This window comes from Lynx rufus, unplaced genomic scaffold (genome assembly GCF_022079265.1).
Source record: "Lynx rufus isolate CCGP_SWC_20201006 ecotype Redwood Valley unplaced genomic scaffold, mLynRuf1.p SCAF_11, whole genome shotgun sequence".
NCBI classification, from domain to species: Eukaryota; Metazoa; Chordata; class Mammalia; order Carnivora; family Felidae; genus Lynx; species Lynx rufus.
In genome coordinates this window covers 14857986-14877741 of record NW_025814825.1, presented here as the reverse complement: position 1 = coordinate 14877741, position 19756 = coordinate 14857986, and the positions used below count along the sequence as shown (strand labels likewise).

The following is a 19756-nucleotide window of genomic DNA, read 5'->3' as shown; positions in this document are numbered from 1 at the left end:
TAACTAAGACAAGTCCGAGAGTTCTCACTAATGGGAGTGATCATTTATGGAATATAGCTTTAATGTTTATTTATTTTTTAGAGAGAGTAGGAGACAGAGTGTGAGCAGGGGAGGGGCAGAGAGAGAGGGAGACACAGAATCCGAAGCAGGCTCCAGGCTCCAAGCTGTCAGCACAGAGCCCGATGTGGGGCTCAAACTCATGAACTGCAAGATCATGACCAGAGCCAAAGTCGGATGCTTAACCGACTGAGCCACCCAGGCATCCCTAATTAAGTATTTTAAATTCGATTCAGAGTAAGGGAGATAATTTTCAAAGAAAGTATCCAATATCCTCTTATCAAGGACAGTTGTCCCTCAGATAAGACCTTGTGTAGTGAACTTTAAAATCACCACTGCAAATACCAGCCAAATATTAGGGGATCGAACATAACTTCATGTGAAATCTGACAAGTGTGACTTATTTAAATTAGTGAGACTTTCCTATGATGTCCTGAAGCCATTGGCACTGAACAGTGAGAGCTGGTTGCTATATTGTCAGGACTTTTGCAAGTGGTTGACCTCATGCTTGGTAGCACCAAACCAGCTATGTTTAGAGTTTTAAGATCATAGTAATCTGCACACACACACCCCCACACAAGCATGCCCCATCCCCCCACACACATCTAGCCTCTGGCTAAACACTTCTCATCACACCAATGGCCATTTCTCAAGCTACTGGCCTCCCCTGAAAACAAGTAACAAACTGATTTCTTTCAAGACCTCTTGGGGGCCCTTTTATCTTTGTTACTTCAGAAAAGATGTGTTACATAAAATGTAGATAGAGGGATTTCCCATCTAAGCCATGATTTTGAATTGTGTCTTAATCAGGCTAAACATCACTTTTCTGCTGATTCAAAAGATTTTACTTTGTAATAGTTTTATAAGCAGCATAACGTTTACTCTTTTAATGAAAATGCTGCCCACTAATGTGGCATAATTTGGCAAATTGAGAAAAGGTCCCCTTTTCTCTTCCATTTGTCAGAAATTTATCTTAATATCACTCTTGGAAATTAATATTTTTCTTAGAAAAGGAAATTTGACTGCCATTGGTAGACATTTTTCTTAATAAATATACAAATCTATGATATCTTGTGGGACAGTGCCCCCTTTGATACGACACTCTTGTGCATTGTACAACCTGCACAGCCATATTCCCAACCTCGCCCACAACCATCAATATGTGTATGGACACAGAAGAAAGACAATCTTTCCAAAAATATATTTATATTAGAGAAACCCCTTTTTTGGCTAATATACTTTACTTGATTCCAACTAGGAGGTATAGAAGTGGCATTAAAACCTCAATAAAGATGTAAAAGTGGGCTTGGGAGTTAAGATGATGGAAGGTAGGGAGACCCTAGGCTGGGTTTCAAAACCCATCCTTTGAACACAGCTAGATAAACATCAAATCATTTTGAATATCCAAGAAATCGATCTGAGGACTGAAAGAGAAAAATGCACTAGTGGGATGCATAGGTGGCTCAGTCGACTGAGCATCCAACCCTCGATTTTGGCTCAGGCCATGATCCCAGGGTCATGGGATTGAGTCCCTCATTGGGGTTTGCACTGAACATGAAGCCTGCTTAAGATTCTCTTTCTTGGGGCACCTGGGTGGCTCAGTCAGTTAAGCATCCAACTCTTGATTTTGGCTCAGGTCATGATTTCACAGTTCGTGAGATCAAGCTCTGCATCAGGCTCTGTGTAGACAGTGTGGAGCCTGCTTGGAAATCTCTCTCTCTCTCTCTCTCTCTCTCTCTCTGCCTTCCCCCAGTAGTGCTCTTTCTCTCTAAATAAATAAATAAATATGAAAAAAATTTAAAAACATTCTCTCCCCCCCCCCCCCACCGCTTGGCCCCTCTCTCCAGCTCGTGCTCTCCTCTCTTTCTTAAAAAAAAAAAAAAAAAAAAAAAAAAAAAAGCGCAACTGAAGGTGAAAAAGCTGCCACAACATGGAAGGTAGAAGCTGCAGAAAGTTGATTTCAGAAAGAGAAGAGCTGTGAGTGCTGTGATGGGGAGGGAGTCCTGATCATGGAGAGAGGAGTGAGAGGAAAACAAAGAGAGAGAGAGAAAAAAATGAAAGTGCATGTGGGGAATTGCACAAGAAAAACTCTTCCCCAAAACCATTGACTGGAAAAATGAGAGGGGCTGAACACAGCAAGTTTTTATACACAGCGGTGCACAAAGTCTAAAGTTTTGGAGGTCAGCACCATTGCCAGGGTCATGTCTGGCAGGCTTAATGAAGCTCTGGTGGGGAAGGAGGGTGGAGACCCAGAAGTGGACAGCATGGCCTAAGGATCCCCTAGGTCACACCCCAACTAAGAGTGCATTTGGGAGAGGGAACACAGCCTCTCCAAGGGGAAAAGACCCAGTCAGCACCATTGAGCTGCCCTGTTCACTAACATAGGAAGGGAGATGCTGGCTGGGGACAGTGAGCCTTGGTGCTGGCTTTCTGCCATGCTTTACCATAAACTCCAAACCTCTGTGTAGTCACTCAGCTGATATCTGGGACAAGCCAGCACTGGCCACAGTGCAGTGAGACTCTCTTCCAGAGGATCAGTGCAGCTCCGTGCACTATGCAGATCTCTAAAATTTAGAATTTTGAAACCAGCCACACGCCTGAGATAAAACACAGGAGTGTCGTGCCACCCAGCAGTTGGACAGCTCAGATGCAGACAGGGTGAAGGTTGGGATCTGGCCAAAGCTGGGGACACAAGAGAGGTGATTGCTCTTCTGTGAGGACCTCCTGAAGAGTGGTGGGCACAAGCTCCTCATTTCAGGGATGAGAGAGCTGGTGACACCATTTTCACCCTGCCCATCAGCACTGACGGACTTCACTGAACAAAACAGTGCCACCAAGAGGATGGCAGAGCTACTTACACCAAGCCCTGCCCTTCTGTGCCCTGCAGATGCATCTCCACTAGCGCAAGTCCACTTGAGAATCAGTCCAGCAGGCCCCAACCCCAGAAGACCAGCACAAATCCCTCACATGCACCAAGTCTACCAATCATAGAATGTTACAAAACTTTAGCTCTAGGGGAAATAGGATCTAGCTTCCTTTTTTACCCACCCTTATGATACTGAAAAAACTATTTTATTATTTTATTTTATTTTATTTTATTTCTTAATTTATTACATATATATGTTTTGGGTTTTTAAAGTTTTTATTTATTTATTTTGAGAGAAAGTGAGTGAACAGGGAAAGGGCAGAGAGAGAGGGAGAGAGAGAGAATCCTAACCAGACTCTGCACCATCAGCACAGAGACCAAAGTGAGGCTCAAACCCATGAACCATGAGATCATGACCTGAGCCAAAACCAAGTCAGTCAGTTAACCACCTGAACCATCCAGGCTCCCCACGTATATATGGTTTTTTTGGATCTAGCTTCTTTTAACAAGCAGACTTTGTGTTCCCCCACCTTAGGATACAGAAAAAGCGATTTTATTATTTATTTAATTTTAAAATGTTATTATATCTATATATCTATCTATTTTGGATCTGGCTCCTTTTAACAAGAAACACACAGGATCCAGCTTCCTTTTTTGTTTTTGGGGGGTTTTTTGGACCTTGACAATATGACAAGATGAATGAATTCATCCCAAAAGAAAGAACAGGAAGAAGTAACAGGCAAGGATTTTATCAATACAGATATAAGTAAGATGTCTGAATTATAATTTAAACCAACAATTATAAGGATAGTAGCTGGGCTTCAAAAAAGCATAGAAGACACTAGAGAATCCCTTACTGCAGAGATAAAGGAACCAAAAACTAGTCAGGCCAAAATTAAAAATGTTATAACCAAGATACAAACACAAATAGATGCTATGACAATGGGGATGGATGAAATAGAGGAACAAATCAGTGATATAGAAGATAAAATTATGGAAAAGAACAAAGCTGAAAATAAGAGTGAAAGAAAGGCATTGGATCACAAATGTGGACTTAGGGAACTCAGCAACAAAGCATAATAACATTAGTATCATAAGAGTTCCAGAAGATGAAGAGAAAGAAAAAGGGCCAGAAGGTTTGTTTGAGCAAATAACCAAGACATATCATAGTGAAATTCACAAAACACACAGACAAGACAAGAATCCTGGAAGCAGCAAGCAAAAAAAGTCCTTAACTGACAAGGAAAGGCAGATCAAGTTCATTCTAGCAGATTTGTCTATAGAAACTTGGCAGGCCAGCAGGGAATGGCATGATATATTCAACATGCTGAATAGGAAAAATATGCAGCCAAGAATACTTTATCCAGCAAGCCTGTCATTCAGAATAGAAGAAGAAATAGAGTTTCCCTGACAAAAAATAAAGAAGCTCATGACCACTAAATCAGCCCTGCAAGAAATATTACAGGGGTCTCTTCAAGTGGGGAAAAAAAGGACCAAAAGCAACAAAGACTAGACATCACCAAGAAACACCAGCTTTATAGGCAACACAAAGGCACTAAATTCATATCTATCAATAATCACGCTGAATGTAAATGGACTGAATGCTCTGATCAAAAGGCATAAGGTATAAGAATGGATTAAAAAAAAACCCTGTCTATATGCTGCCTATAGGAGACTCATTTTAGACGTAAATACACCTGCAAATTGAAAGTGAAGGCATGGAGAACTATCTATCATGCTAATGGACATCAAAAGAAAGCTGGAGTAGCCATACTTATATCAGACAAACTACATTCTAAACCAAAGACTGTAATAAAAGCTGAAGAAGGGCATTAATAACAATTAGAGGGTCTATCCATCAAGATCTAACAATTTATGCCCCGTATTTGAAACACCCAAATATATAAATCAATAACAAACGTAAAGAAACTCATTAAAATAATATAATAATAGTAGGGAACTTTAACACCCCCACTTATAGCAATGGATGGGTCATCTAAACAGAAAAATCAACAAGGAAACAATGGCTGTGAATGACACACTGGACAGGATGGACTTAACAGATATATTCAGAACATTTCATTCTAAATTAGCAGAACACACATTATTTTCTTTTCTTTCTTTCTTTCTTTCTTTCTTTCTTTCTTTCTTTCTTTCTTTCTTTCTTTTTCTTCTTTCCCTCTTTCTTTCCCTCTTTCTCTCTTTCTTTCTTCCCTGAGTAGGCTTCATGTCCAGTGCAGAGCCCAACACAGTGTTTGAATCCATGACCACAAGATCAAGTCCTGAGCTGAGCTCAAGTCAGATGCTCAATAAACTGACCCGCCCAGGTGCCCTCCACATTCTATTCAAGAGCCCATGGAACATTCTCCAGAATAGATCACATACTGGGTCACAAATCAGCCCTCAACAAGTACAAAAAGATTGAGATCATATCATGCATATTTTCAGACCACAATGCTATGAAACTTGAAGTCAACCACAAGAAAAAATTTGGAAAGACCACAAATACAGGGAGGTTAAGAACATCCTACTATAGAATGAATGGCTTAACCTGGACATTAACAAAGAAATAAAAAAATACGTGGAGGCAAATGAAAATGAAAACATGCAGTCCAAAACCTTTGGGATGTGGCAAAAGCAGTCCTAAGAGGGATGTATATTGCAGTATACATTATATTGCAGTATACATGTATATTTCTTGCCTTAGGAGACGAGAAAAGTCTCAAGTATACAACCTAACCTCACACTTAAAGTAGCTAGAAAATGAATAGCAAATAAAGCATAAAGCCAACAGAAGAAGGTAAATAATAAAGATAAGAGCAGAAATAAATGATATGGAAACAACAACAAAAACAGTAGATCAAGAAAACTAAGAGCTGGTTCTTTGAAAGAATTAATAAATTGTCAAGTCCCTAGCCAGACTTATCAAAAAGAAAGAAGAAAGGACGAAAAAAAGTAAAATTACAAATGAAGGAGGAGAGATCACAACCAACACCACAGAAATATAAACAATTATGACAAAATATTATGAAAATTTTATGTCAACAAACTGGGAAATCTGGAAGAAATGGACAAGTTCCTAGAAACCTACAAACTAGCAAAACTGAAACAGGAAGAAATGGAAAATTTAAACAGACCCATAACCAGGGCACCTGAGTGGCTCAGTTGGTTAAGCATCTGACTTTTGGTTTTGCTCAGGTCATGATCTCATGGTTTGTGAGTTCGAGCCCCACATCAGGTTCTACACTGTCAGTGTGGAGCTTACTTGGGACTCTCTCTCTCTGTCTCTCTCTCTCTGACACTTCCTTGCTTTTACTCTTTCTCTCTTTCAAAATAAATAAATAAAAACTTTTTAAAAACACGCACCATTTAAAAAGACCCATAACCAGCAAAGAAATTGAATCAGTAATAAAACATCTCCCAACAGAGGCAGCTGGGTGGCTCAGTCAGTTGAGCATTTGACTCTTAGCTTTGGCTCACATTTGAGTGTCGAGTCAGGCTCCATGCTGGGTCTGAAGCCTACTTAAGATTCTTTCTCCCTCCCTCTATTGCTCATGGTCTCTCTCTCTCTCTCTCTCTCTCTCCCTCAAGAAAAATAATCTTCCAACAAACAAAAGTCCAGGGCCACCTGGCTTCCCAGGGGAGTTCTACCAGACATTTAAAGAAGAGTTAATACCTATTCCTCTCAAACTGTTCCAAAAAACAGAAATGGAAAGAAAACTTCCAAACTCATTATACAAGGCCATCTTTCCCTTGATTCTAAAACCAGAGATCCCACTAAAAAGGAAAACTATAGGCTAATATCCCTGATGAAACTGGATGCAAAAATTCTCAACAAGATACTAGCAAATCTAATTCAACAGTACATAAAAAAAGAATTATTCACCACGATCAAGTGAGATTTATTCCTGGTTGCAGGACTGGTTCAATATTTGCAAATCAATCAATACAATACACCCCATTAATAAAAGAAAGGTTAAGAACCATATGATCCTCTCAATAGATGCAGAAAAAGCATTTGACAAAATAAAGCATCCATTCTTTTTTTAAAATGTCTATTTATTTTTTTTTTTAATTTTTTTTCACGTTTATTTTATTTTTGGGACAGAGAGAGACAGAGCATGAACGGGGGAGGGGCAGAGAGAGAGGGAGACACAGAATCGGAAACAGGCTCCAGGCTCCGAGCCATCAGCCCAGAGCCCGACGCGGGGCTCGAACTCACGGACCGCGAGATCGTGACCTGGCTGAAGTCGGACGCTTAACCGACTGCGCCACCCAGGCGCCCCAAAATGTCTATTTATTTTGAGAGAGAGAGAGAACAAGTGGAGGAGGGGCAGAGAGAGAGGGAGAGAGAGAATCTCAAGCAGCTCTGTGCTGCCAGCATAGACCCCAACACAGGGCTCAAAATCACAAACCGTGAGTTCATGACATGAGCCAATATCTGAGTCAGACACTTAACTGACTGAGCCACCCAGGTGCCCCTTTTTTATCTTTTAAAAAAATGTTTATTTATTTATTTTGAGAGACAGAGAATATGAGTGGGGTAGGGGCAGAGAAAGAGGGAGAGGGAGAATCCCAAGGAGGCTCCACACTGTCAGCACAGAGCCATCCTTCTTGGCAACGAAGAAGTCAGACTTTCACTATTTACAGATGACATGATACTCTATATAGAAAACCCAAAAGACTCCACCAAAACATTGCTAGAACGAATGCATTAATTCAGTAAAGTTGCAGGATATAAAATCAATGTACAGAAATCTGTTGCACTTCTGTACACCAATAATGAAGCAGCAGAAAGAGAAATCAAGGAATTGATCCCATTTACAATTGCACCAAAAACAATAAGATACTTTGGAATACACCAAAGTAAAGAGGTAAAAGATGTGTACTCTGGAAACTATAGAACACTTATAAAAGAAATTGAAGAAGAGACAAAGAAATAGACATTCCATGCTTATGGATTGGAAGAACAAATATTATTAAAATGTCTATACTACCCAAAGCAATCTACACATTTGATGCAATCCTTATCAAAATAACACCAGCATTTTTCACATAACTAGAATAAACAATCCTAAAATTTGTACGGAACCACAAAAGATCCTGAATAGCCCAAGCAATCTTGAAAAAGAAAAGAAGTTGGAGGCATCACGATTCCAGACTTCAAGCTATATTACAAGGCTGTAGTGATTAATACAGTATGGTACTGGGCCAAAAACAGACACATAGATAAACGGAACAAAACAGAAAACCCAGCAATGTACCCACAACTTATATGGTCAACTAATCTTTGACAAAACAGGAAAGAATATCCAATGGAAAAAAGATAGTCTCTTCAACAAATCGTGTTGGAGAAACTGGACAGCAACATGCAGAAGAATGAAACTGGACCACTTTCTTACACCATACACAACAATAAATTCAAAATAGATGAAAGACCTAAATGTGAAACAGGAAACCATCAAAATCCTATAGGAGAACACAGGCAGTAACCTCTCTGACATTGGCCGTGTCAACTTCTTACTTGATATGTCTCCTGAGTCAAGGGAAACAAAAGCAAAAATAAACTATTGGGACCTCATCAGATAAAAACCTTCTTCACTGTAAAGGAAACAACAAAACTAAAATACAATTTTCATAATGGGAGAAGATATTTGCAAAAGACATATCTGATAAGGGGTTAGTACAAAATGTATAAAGAACTTATCAAACTCAACACTCCAAAAAACAAATAATGCAATTAAGAAATGGACAGAAGATGTGAATAGACATTTTTCCCAAGAAGATATCCAGATGGTTAACAGACACATGAAAAGATGCTCAACATCACTCATCATCAGAGAAATACAAATCAAATACAATGAGATATCATCTCATACCTGCCAGAATGTCTAAAATTAACAACACGGAAAACAATAGCCAAAGTAGGGAAAGAGCCCGAGTGTCCATTGACTGACTAATGGATAAAGAAGATGTGAGATACACACAGACACACACACACACACACACACACACACACACACACTGGAAGAGTGCTCAGCCATCAAAAGGAATGAAATCTTGCCGTTTACAATGACATAGATGGAGCTAGAGTATATTATGCTAAGTGAAATAAATCAGTCACAGAAGATAAATACCATACAATTTCACCCATATGTGGAATTTAAGAAAGAAACAGATGAACATATGGGAAGGGGGGGGGGAAGAGAGAGAGCGAATCAAACCATAAGAAACTCTTTATGATAGAGAACAAACTGAGGGCTGATGGAGGGAGGTGGGTGGGTGGATGGGCTAAGTGGGTAATGGGTATTAAGGAGGGTACTTGTCATGTTGAGCACTAGGAGTTATATGTAAATGTTGAATCACTAAATTCTACTCCTGAAAACAATATTACATTATATGTTAACTAACTAGAGTTTAAATTGAATTTTGAAAAAATGAAAAAAAAAGAAATGTAAACGTGGATGGAAATTAGGATGGACACACTGCTTCAGCAAGGCTTGACTTGTGATCAAAATTTTCTCTTCTTCAGTTTTTTTTTTAATTTTTTTTAATGTTTATTTATTTTTGAGACAGAGAGAGACAGAGCATGAATGGGGGAAGGGCAGAGAGAGAGGGAGACACAGAATCGGAAGCAGGCTCCAGGCTCTGAGCCGTCAGTCCAGAGCCCGACGCGGGGCTTGAACTCACGGACCGTGAGATCGTGACCTGAGCCGAAGTCGGACGCTTAACCGACTGAGCCACCCAGGCGCCCCTCTTCTTCAGTTTTGAAGCTTTCCCTTCCCCTTCACTTGTTTTTCTGTAGAATCCTTTGTTCCAGGAACTTGGTATGGATGGCCGGCACCAGTGTTTGACATTCCTATCGCAACTGCCCAGATCCTGTATTTTCCTATAAAACCCCTCAACCTCCTACCCAGGGTGGGGACTTTCACTCTTAGAGGCATTAGCCTGCTGCAGCCTCCTTTGTATGGCAAAGTAATAGACTATCTCCCTTCTTTATCCCTAAATCTGTCTTCGTATTACATATTTCAGCTCTGGAGCACAGAGGTTGGTTTTTGACAACAGTATGCACTCTATTTTGGGAGTAATGTCATTTTATTTACTGGTACAAGTATTGTCTAGGACCAGTTCAAGAATTTCCAATTCAGTTGAACTGAATGATAGCGACTATACTCATCTATCTAATTAATTCTCACTTACCTCTGCTGTGATATACATTTAGTTTTTGGGATGGGGCACGAACAAAGTAGTTTCCTTCAGGTGTCAGATGATAGAAATTTACCCAGAATTGCAGAGCCCAGGCTGTTGCATAGCCTAATGAGTTACATTACCTCTTACTGTAACAATGGATTTTATTTTCTTTTTCTTAGAAGGGTATTTTATTTTATTTATTTTTTTAAAGAGCTTTTTCTAAAAACGTTTATTCATTTATTTTGAGAAAGAGCATGAACAGGGGAGGGGAAGACAGAGATGGAGAGAGAATCCCAAGCAGGCTCCAAGGTGACAGCACAGAGCCTGATGTGGGGCTTGAGCTCACAAACTGTGAGATCATGACCTGAGCTGAAATCAAGAGTTGGACACTCAACCGACCAAACCACCCAGGAGCCCCTATTTTATTTTTATTAGTCTTCATGCCCAGCATGAAGCCTAATGTGGGACTTGAACTCAAGACCATGAGATCAAAATGTGAGCTGAGATCAAGAGTTGGATATTTAACCAACTGAGCCACTCAGGGGGCCCTGTCAGAAGGGCATTTTAAACTACCAAAGTCCATAGTCTATTTTAAGTGGTCTTGGAGCAAAAGTTCAGATAAGGGAGCATTTAAGGAGAGCCAAGTGGAAAAGATCTATAATAGCTGATTAATCAATCTCCACCCATACTGTGAAACCATATTTCCACACCTTCCACTTGGGTTCAAGTTTATATTATCAGAAGAACTGCAAAAGATTCTAAGATGCTCTACCAAAGTCTAAATGCCCCTGTTCCAAACTATTTCACATACCACAGAATGATCACTCTCTGTAATCACTCATTCTATCATGTTCCTTCTTTGCTCGAGTCTTTATCAAATCTTACTAGGTACTTTGGAAGTCAGAACCATCCACCAACTTACCTTTCTTAATTAAAAAAATAACAAACAAATAAATTCCTGCTAAGACCCTTGAAACACCAAACAAACTCACTTGCTCACATATGATTTGCTCATTATCTCTTTTCTTTACCCTCATGTCTAATAATTCTCTAAAAAAAAAAACACGTAGAGTTATCAAACTCTAGATGTGGCATTCTATGAAGTTACTCAGTTTATGCCACAACATTTACAGATGTTTATAGGAGGCTTAATACATTTATGTGTGTGTGTGTTAGATATTGACATTTAACCATAGTCCCCTTGTGGTCAGGAATCATGTGTTCTATACCCCACTCTGCTCCCTGAAACATATAGACAAGACACATGCCTTTAAAACAGCGTATGGGATGGGTTTCTAATAAATGCTGGTGATCTCTTGATGAACTGAGCCTTGATTTTTTATACTTCTGAGCCTTTGAATCTTTTGCTCAAATAAAATCTCACATAATATAGGTTTTTGTTAAATTTGGAAGTCCTGCAGCTCTGCCCTCTTCACTAACCTTCTGATGTTTATTTTCATCCCTGTAGTGGCCTGTGAATTTGAAAATTACTAAATCTAAAAGAAAAAGAAGAAAATGGACTATTCAGAATTAATAAGCTAATAACCAAACCATAATTGAAACTCAACATCCTGTAGCTGTCAACCTTATGCATTCTCTCAAGTCACTGGTATTTCTGAATTGATCTGATGTGTAACAGGAATTTGAGAACTGGCCTGCTAATAACAAGGTGGGCAAGGTTGCCTAAGGTCCTTGGTCCAAACGTGGCATTTTCTTCCTTCTCTTTTCTTCCTTCACTTTTCTCCAGATGGATTTGGGCATTCCAGCAATGACCAAGTGCTGCAACCAGCTGGACGTCTGTTATGACACCTGTGGTGCCAACAAGTATCGCTGTGATGCAAAATTCCGATGGTGTCTCCACTCTATCTGCTCTGATCTGAAGCGGAGTTTGGGTTTTGTCTCCAATGTGGAAGGTAGGTATCTTAAGGGAATCTACTGGTGAGCAGGGAGTTTTGTTCCTGTTTTCATACAGAAATATATCCAGAGCCCCTTTACGCAAAGAGACCATTAGAGCTCACTGAACTTTCTTTATAGAACACTGTGACGAATGTTAAGAAGGGTGAAGGAAGATTCTGGGCATTCCTTCACTAAAGTTCTTGCTGTCCTGCCCAGGAGCTGCTGGCACCACTCCTGATGGATAGGGCTACACCAAAGCCTTTCCAGAGATATAAAAATCTATCCTTTAAGACTGGAGAAAGAGTTGCCCAACTGGCTTTGGTTATTCATTCCACTATTAAATAATTTTCCATATCAGGAATTTTTCTGTAGGACCACTTGGTTTGGTTTAAGCCCGTTTTTTCCTTATTTTGTTTTCAGTTGGGGAAAGAATTTTTTAAAACCTATCTTTTTTGTTTAAGCTCTTTGTATCCTTCAGGATAATTATTTTTAAACAACTGCTTAGCTACCCAGTTTCTAGCACTGATCGTGTAATTTCCTTTTCCTAATTCACCTTGGGAAAAGCTTTAATCCTTTAGTTTCTGAAGCCAGAAGATTATATTCAGGTATTCGCATTATAGATTTTTAGATGGCAAAGTTTGAAATTTAAGCTTATAAGGAGTTGGCCTCATGCCACTGAGAAAGTCAGCAGTAGAAAGAATTTTGGATCATTTTCATAGATCACTGTCTAGAGTGTAGTCCTAAAGTGAATGTGTGAAGGCTTCAAAATATGAATAATTAATTGGGCACTGTAAAAGGGAGTATCACTCTCTCTGTACCTACAAAAGGTGAATAAGTGCCTGCTGCTAATCCAAGGTCAGGTCAAGTTACTTCCTCTAAGCAATGTCCTATTGATTTTTTCTCCTAAATATCTCTTTGATATACCACTTGCCTGGTTACTGCAAGTTAATCTAATCTCTGGATCCCATCCAATCTATTTTCCTCATAGGGACCAGACACATTTTTGTACCATATAAATCCAGTCATTTCCACCCTCTGTGTAAGCCCTTCAATTGGTTCCTCTTCCTTAGGAATAAATCCAAACTCCTTAGTATGATATACATAGCCTTTCCTGATCCAGCGCTACCCTACCTCTCCAGCATTATTTTGCTTATTTCTGATTTCTCTCCTGACTTCTGCCATTCCAAACTACTTGGGTTGATGAACCATATTTTTCTGCCTCTGCAGTTCCCTCTGCTTGGAACACTCTGATCATTTTTTGTTGTTGTTGAAAGAGCTTTATTGATATGTAATTCACATACTATACAATTCAACCATTTAAATGCTTTTAAAATATGTTCACAAAGCTATGCAATCAGGCCCATAATCAATTCTAGAACATTCTGACCACACCAAAAGGAATCCCCATAGCCATGAACAATCCCTCTCTCTTTTCTTTTCCTGGCCTTTGGCAACCATGAATCTGCTTTCTACCTCTATTGATTTGTCTGTTCTGGACATTTCATATAAATGGAATCAAAATATGTGGTCTTTTGTGACAGACATTTTTAACTTAGCAAAGTTTATCTGTGTTGTAGCATGTATCAGTATTTTGTTCCTTTTTATTGCTAAGTTATAGTCCATTCATTATATGGATATAATGTATTTTCTTTATCCATTCATCAAATGAAGGACATTTGGGCTGTTTCTAACCTTTGGCTATTATGAATAATTCTGGTATGAACATTGATATATAAGTTTTTGTAGAGACATATCTTTTCATTTCTCTTCGGTATATATCTGAGTGGGGGGGGGGGGGATTCTGGGTTATATGGTAATTTTATGACAAACTGTTTTCCAAAGTAGCTACACCATTTCACATTCTCACCAGCAATGTATTAAGGTTCCAATTTCTCTACATCCTTATCAACCCTTGTTATTATCTGTCCTTTTGATTATAGATCTTAGAGAATGTGAAATGGTATCACGTTGTGGTTTTGATTTGCATTTCCCTGATTGCTAATAATGTTGATTACATTTTTATGTGCTAGTTGGACATTAAATATCTGCTTCGGAGAAATGTTTATTTTTTTTTAATTTTTTTTCTTTTCAACGTTTTTATTTATTTTTGGGACAGAGAGAGACAGAGCATGAACGGGGGAGGGGCAGAGAGGGAGACACAGAATCGGAAACAGGCTCCAGGCTCTGAGCCATCAGCCCAGAGCTTGACGCGGGGCTCGAACTCACGGACCACGAGATCGTGACCTGGCTGAAGTCGGATGCTTAACTGACTGTGCCACCCAGGCGCCCCTGCTTTGGAGAAATGTTTAATCAGATCCTTTACCTCTTTTTAAATTGGGTTACTTATCTTTTTATTATTGAGTTGTGAGTATTCTTTATATATTCTGGACACAAGTCCCTTATCAGATACATGCTTCACTAATATTTTCTCTCATTTTATGGGTTTTTTTTCACTTTCTTGATGAAATTATTTGCAAAGCAGATGTTTTACATTTCAATAAAGTCCAACTTATCTATTTTTTTCCTTTTGTTGCTTGTACTTTTGGTGTCATATGTAAGAAGGTTTTGCTTTATCCAAGGTCACAAAAATTTGCTCCTATGTTTTCTTCTAAGAGCTTTGTTTTAGCTTATACACTTAGGTCTATGATCCACTTTTAGTTAATTTTTGTGTATGATGTAAGAAAGAGATCCAACTTCATTCTTTTGTATGTGGATATACAAATGTTCCTGCATATTGTTGAAAGACATTTCTCATACTCAGTTGTTTTTGCACCCTTATCAAAAATCAGTTGAACAGAAATGCAGTATTTATTTCTAGATTTTCAATTCTATTTCATTGATCTATGCCAGTGGCACATGGTATTTATTATTATGGTTTTGTAGTAAACTTTGAAATCAGGAAGTAATCTTCAACTTTGTTCTTCTTTCTCAAGATTGTTTTGGATATTCTAGGTCCCTTGAATTTTCTTATGAATTTTAGGTTCAGCTTTTCAATTTCTGCAAGAAATGGCAGTTGGAAATTTGGTACAGCTTTTGTTAAATCCGGAGATCAATTTGAGGCATGTTACCATCTAACAAAATTATGTTTCCTGATCAATGAACATGAATGTCTTTCCATTTATTTGGATTGTCTTTAATTTCTTTCACAGTGTCTTCTAATTTACAGAACACAAGTCTTACACTTCTTTTGTTTAAATTAAGTACTTTATTCGTTTTTTTGTTATTATAAATGAAATTATTATCTTAATTTTATTTTCAGATTATTCATTGATAATGTACAGAAATAAACTGATTTTGTATATTGATCTATTATCCTGCAACCTTGCTGAACTCACTTATTAATTTTAATAGATTTTAGTGGATTCCTTGGGCTTTTCTATACATAAGATAATGCCATTTACATATCATCTTCCTTTCCAATTTGGATACCTTTTACATATTCCTCTTGCCAATTGTCCTGTCTAGGGGTTCCAGTACAATATTGAATAGAAGTGTTGAGAGCAATGTCAAGAGCAAATAAACAAATGGTACTAAACAACCAATGGGTTGAAGAAGAAATCAAAAGAGAAATAAAGAAACATTGAGACAAATGAAAATGGAAATACAACATACCTAAACTTATAAGATGCAGCAAAAGCAGTTCTAAGAGGGAAATTCATAGCAGTAAATGCCTACATCAAGAAAAAAAGATCTTGAATACATAGCTCAAATTTACATCTCAAGGAACTAGAAAAAGAAAAACATTGGAGCCCAAAGTTAGTAGAAGAAAGTGAATAACAAAGATCAGAGCAGAAATAAATGAAACTAAGACTAAAATAACAATAGAAAAGATAAATGAAACTAGGAGCTGTTTTGTTTTGTTTTTTTTAAAGATGAAGAAAACAGACAAACCTGTAGCTAGACTAATTAAAAGCTAATTTGGGAGGACTCAAATAAATAAAATCAGAAATAGAAGAGGAGACATTACAACTGATACAACAGAAATACAAAGGATCACAAAAGACTACTATGAATAATTATATGCTAATAAATTGGACAACTGAGGAGAAATGGGTAAATTCCTAGAAACATGCAGTTCCTAGGAACATTCAATTCTTACTGAAACTGAATAATGAAAAATAGAATCTGAAAAGACTGATTATTAGTAAAGTGATAGAATCAGCAAAGATCTCTCAACAAATGAAAGTCCAGAGCAAGATAGACTTTTATTTTTCAACTTTTTTTTTGAGAAAGAATACAAGTGGGGGAGAGGGGCAGAGGAAGACAGAGAGAGAGAGAGAGAGAGAGAGAGAGAGAGAGAGAGAGAATTCCAAGCAGGCTCCATGCTCAGCACAGAGCCCAACACAGGGCTTGATCTCACAACCATGAGATCATGACCTGAGCTGAAATCAAGAGTTAGATGCTTAACTGACTGAGCCACCCAGGCACCCCAAAATGGACTTTCTAAGTGGCTTCAACATTTAAAGAGAAATTAATCATCCATTTAAATGGTTTCAACATTTCAAGAAGAATTAAGCATCCATTCAAATGACTTCAACATTTAAGGAAGAATTAACACCAATCCTCAAACTCTTCCAAAAATTGAAGAGAAGGGAGCACTTCCAAACTTACTTTATGAGGCCAGTATTATTTTGATACCAAAACTAGACAAGGACGCCATAAGAAAAAAAAAACTACAGATAAATTTCTGATGAATATAGACGCAAAAATCCTCAACAGAATATTAGCAAATCTAATTCAATTCAATAATATTAAAAGGATCATACATCATGATCAAGTGGGCTTTATTCAAGGGAAGCAAGAATTGTTCAACATCGGCAAATCAGACAAGGCGATACAGCACATTAACAAAATGAAGGATAAATATTGTATGATCCTCTCAATAGATGCAGAAAAAGCATTAACAAAATTCAACATTCATTTGTGAAAAAAACCTCTCAACACAGTAGGTATAAAGGGAACATACCTCAACATAATAGAGGCCATATGTGACAAGCGCACAGCTAACATCATACTCAATGGAGAAAAGCTGAAAGCTTTTTCTCTAAGATCAGGAACAAGACAAGGATGCCAACTTTCACCACTTTTATTTAACATAGTATTGGAAGTTCTAACCAGAGCAATTAGGCAAAAAGAAGAAATAAAAGACATCCAAATTGGAATCAAAGATGTAAAACTACCACTATTTGCAGATGACATGATATCATATATGGAAAACCCTAAAGTCTCCACAAAGAAAAACATAAACCTATTAGAACTAATAAATTCAGGAAAGTCACAGGATGCAAAGTCAATATACAAAAGTCAATTTCATTTCTATACACTAATAATGAATTATCAGAAATATAATTTAAGAAAAATTATCATTTACAATTGCATCATCAAGAATAAAATACCCAGGAATTAATTTGACCAAGGAGGTGAAAGACTTGTGCATTGAAAATGGTCATACTACCCAAAACAATCTACAGATTCAATACAATTCTTATCAAAATTCTAATGGAAGGTGTTCTGAGATGCCTTTCATAATAACCTTTACCCCAAAGGGATAGACTTTTCTTGTGTGGGTTCCCATACCACCATGATATTACTTCCATCACAGTGTAGTGTAACCATTAGTTTACCTGTCCATCCTGTCGACCTCTTTGTCCAAACTGTGAGTACTTTAGTTGGGATCTCTTTGGTCTTTGCATCCCTGATGGCTAACAGAATGGCTGACCAACACATATGTTTTTCTTAATGAGTGAATTGTTATTCATCCCACACTTAAACAGAGAAAGCTACAGAAAACATAGTACAGTTATCTAAGGGAGTATTCTGCAAAAATGGTAGATTTTCCATGGAGTGTGCATAGTGATATAGGAGATTCTGATTGCTAAATGTGATTTTGACCTAGAGGCCCATAAAAGAAGGGCACCTCAAAGTATATTCTGCTTAATTAGATTGGATGGAAGCTTATTAAGTTTCTCTTAAGTGTATGTTCTTTTTAATTATGTATTTGGATCACTGCTTTTATTTTCCTCTGGGTATCATGTCATGCTTGGAATTGCATTCGTTTTTAAAATTACTCAAACTACTTGGGATAGTCTTGTACATTAACCTTTTATTTCTCTTCATTTTTTTCTTTTCTTTTTTTTTTTTTTCCTCTTCATCCTTTTCAAGTAGCCTGTGATTCTCTGGCTGATACTGTGTTCAATACCGTATGGACCTTGGGCTGCCGACCTTTCATGAATAGCCAAAGGGCAGCCTGCATCTGTGCAGAAGAGGAGAAAGAAGAGTTATGAGAAAGAGGTGATCCCTTCCTGGTTTTGAGTGATGCCACAGCTGTCAGTCTCAGAGATGGTAGTGTGGCAGATGTGTCTCATCCTTGCTTCCAAATGTTTGGATAACACAAAGCAAGAGAAAGGAAATATTGTTCTACAGCTGAAACGTGAGTCCCATCCTTTGGGAGAACTGGAAAAAAGACATGGAGTGATTTGAAGACTACTCTTTATTTTACCAATGGTCTCCCCAACGAAGAAACATTTGCCTGGCAATTCAGTTCTTAGTTTAAAGACTAAAATAAAGACTAAAATATTGGGATTCTCGGACTTGGTAATTATATTCATAAGTGAAATTTTGCAGCATCCAACCATTTGGGAGGCAAGGACTTTCCTCTGATTCATGTTTCAGTTGCCAGTAAGCATCTCACATTTAATAAAGTGTTCTTTTTAGGAAATATGAAAAGAGATGAATGAATTCCATTATCACCAATGTGCTTCCATTTCACTTAGAAGAGAACAGAACCCAACCTGGTAAGTTCCACCAATGATAACAATCATTCCCACTGGTGCTGGAGAGATAAGAACAAGTGGGAAAGGTCAGAGACTTACTTGGTGAAGACCAATGGAGGTGGAGGTCAGATGGAGTTAGGTCTCAGAGGTTCCATTTTTTTCCTTCAGTGAATTATTCCTGTTGATATTCCCAGTTACTAAGTGGTGTTAGTGTCATGGTAGGATCTGAGAAGCATTTCGTAAAAATTGCCACTGAAGATAGCTAGAAGTCCCTGAAATCTGAGGACACACAAATGGTCAGTTGCTAAACTCTGGTTCTCAATACTGACTGCAGATTAGAATCACCAAAGGAGTATTAAAAAGCAGAAACCCTCTGGGGGTGGTATCTACCTATAGGTGTTTTATGAGTGCTCCCCACCTGATCTTGATGCACTGGGAGGGCTGAGGTCCACTAAGATCAGGGATCAGCAAATGAAACTCATGGGCCAAATCAGGTCTAACACTGCTTCTGTGGCGTTTTATTGGAACACAACCATATTCTCATTTGTTTATGGTCACTCCTGTGCTACAACCTCAGAGTTGAACAGTTGTGACAGACTGTATAGCCAGAAAGCCTAAAATGTTTACCATCTGGCTCTTGACAAAAAAAGCTGGCCAATTCTTGATCTAGGTCATTCTGTCCTTTCACTTCCGTTTGTTAATTTTACTGGTTGCATTAAGAACTGTTGATTATAGCCATTTCAAAAAAGAAAAAGAAGAAAAACTGTTTCCTGATCTTATGTAAAGCCATAAAAATAATTGGCATATTAAGAAATTGGATTTCATTGCATATAAAATTTATCTCTGTGATTTATAATATTTACTTCAATAAACTGTATTAAGCACCTACCTACAAAATAGAGCATGGTATAATTTACACCTTTTTTTAATTGCCGTATCAGTCTGAGGGCTTAGAATGCCAAATAACAGGACA

At 38.0% G+C, this 19756-nt stretch overlaps 1 protein-coding gene across 2 annotated transcripts in view; it reads left to right on the top strand.

Moving 5' to 3' along the window:
• PLA2G12B (phospholipase A2 group XIIB) overlaps nucleotides 1–18294 on the top strand; it is a 31043-nt gene extending 12749 nt beyond the window's left edge. Inside the window, exons 3-4 of one of the 2 annotated variants that reach the window (XM_047072940.1) lie at nucleotides 11862–12027; nucleotides 18176–18294. In XM_047072940.1, the coding sequence (XP_046928896.1) occupies nucleotides 11862–12027; nucleotides 18176–18294 (285 nt within the window). Of the gene's footprint in view, nucleotides 1–11861; nucleotides 12028–18172 lie in introns of both variants that reach the window. The other variant, XM_047072939.1, reaches the window with a different exon arrangement.
• Nucleotides 18295–19756: the final 1462 nt, after the last annotated feature.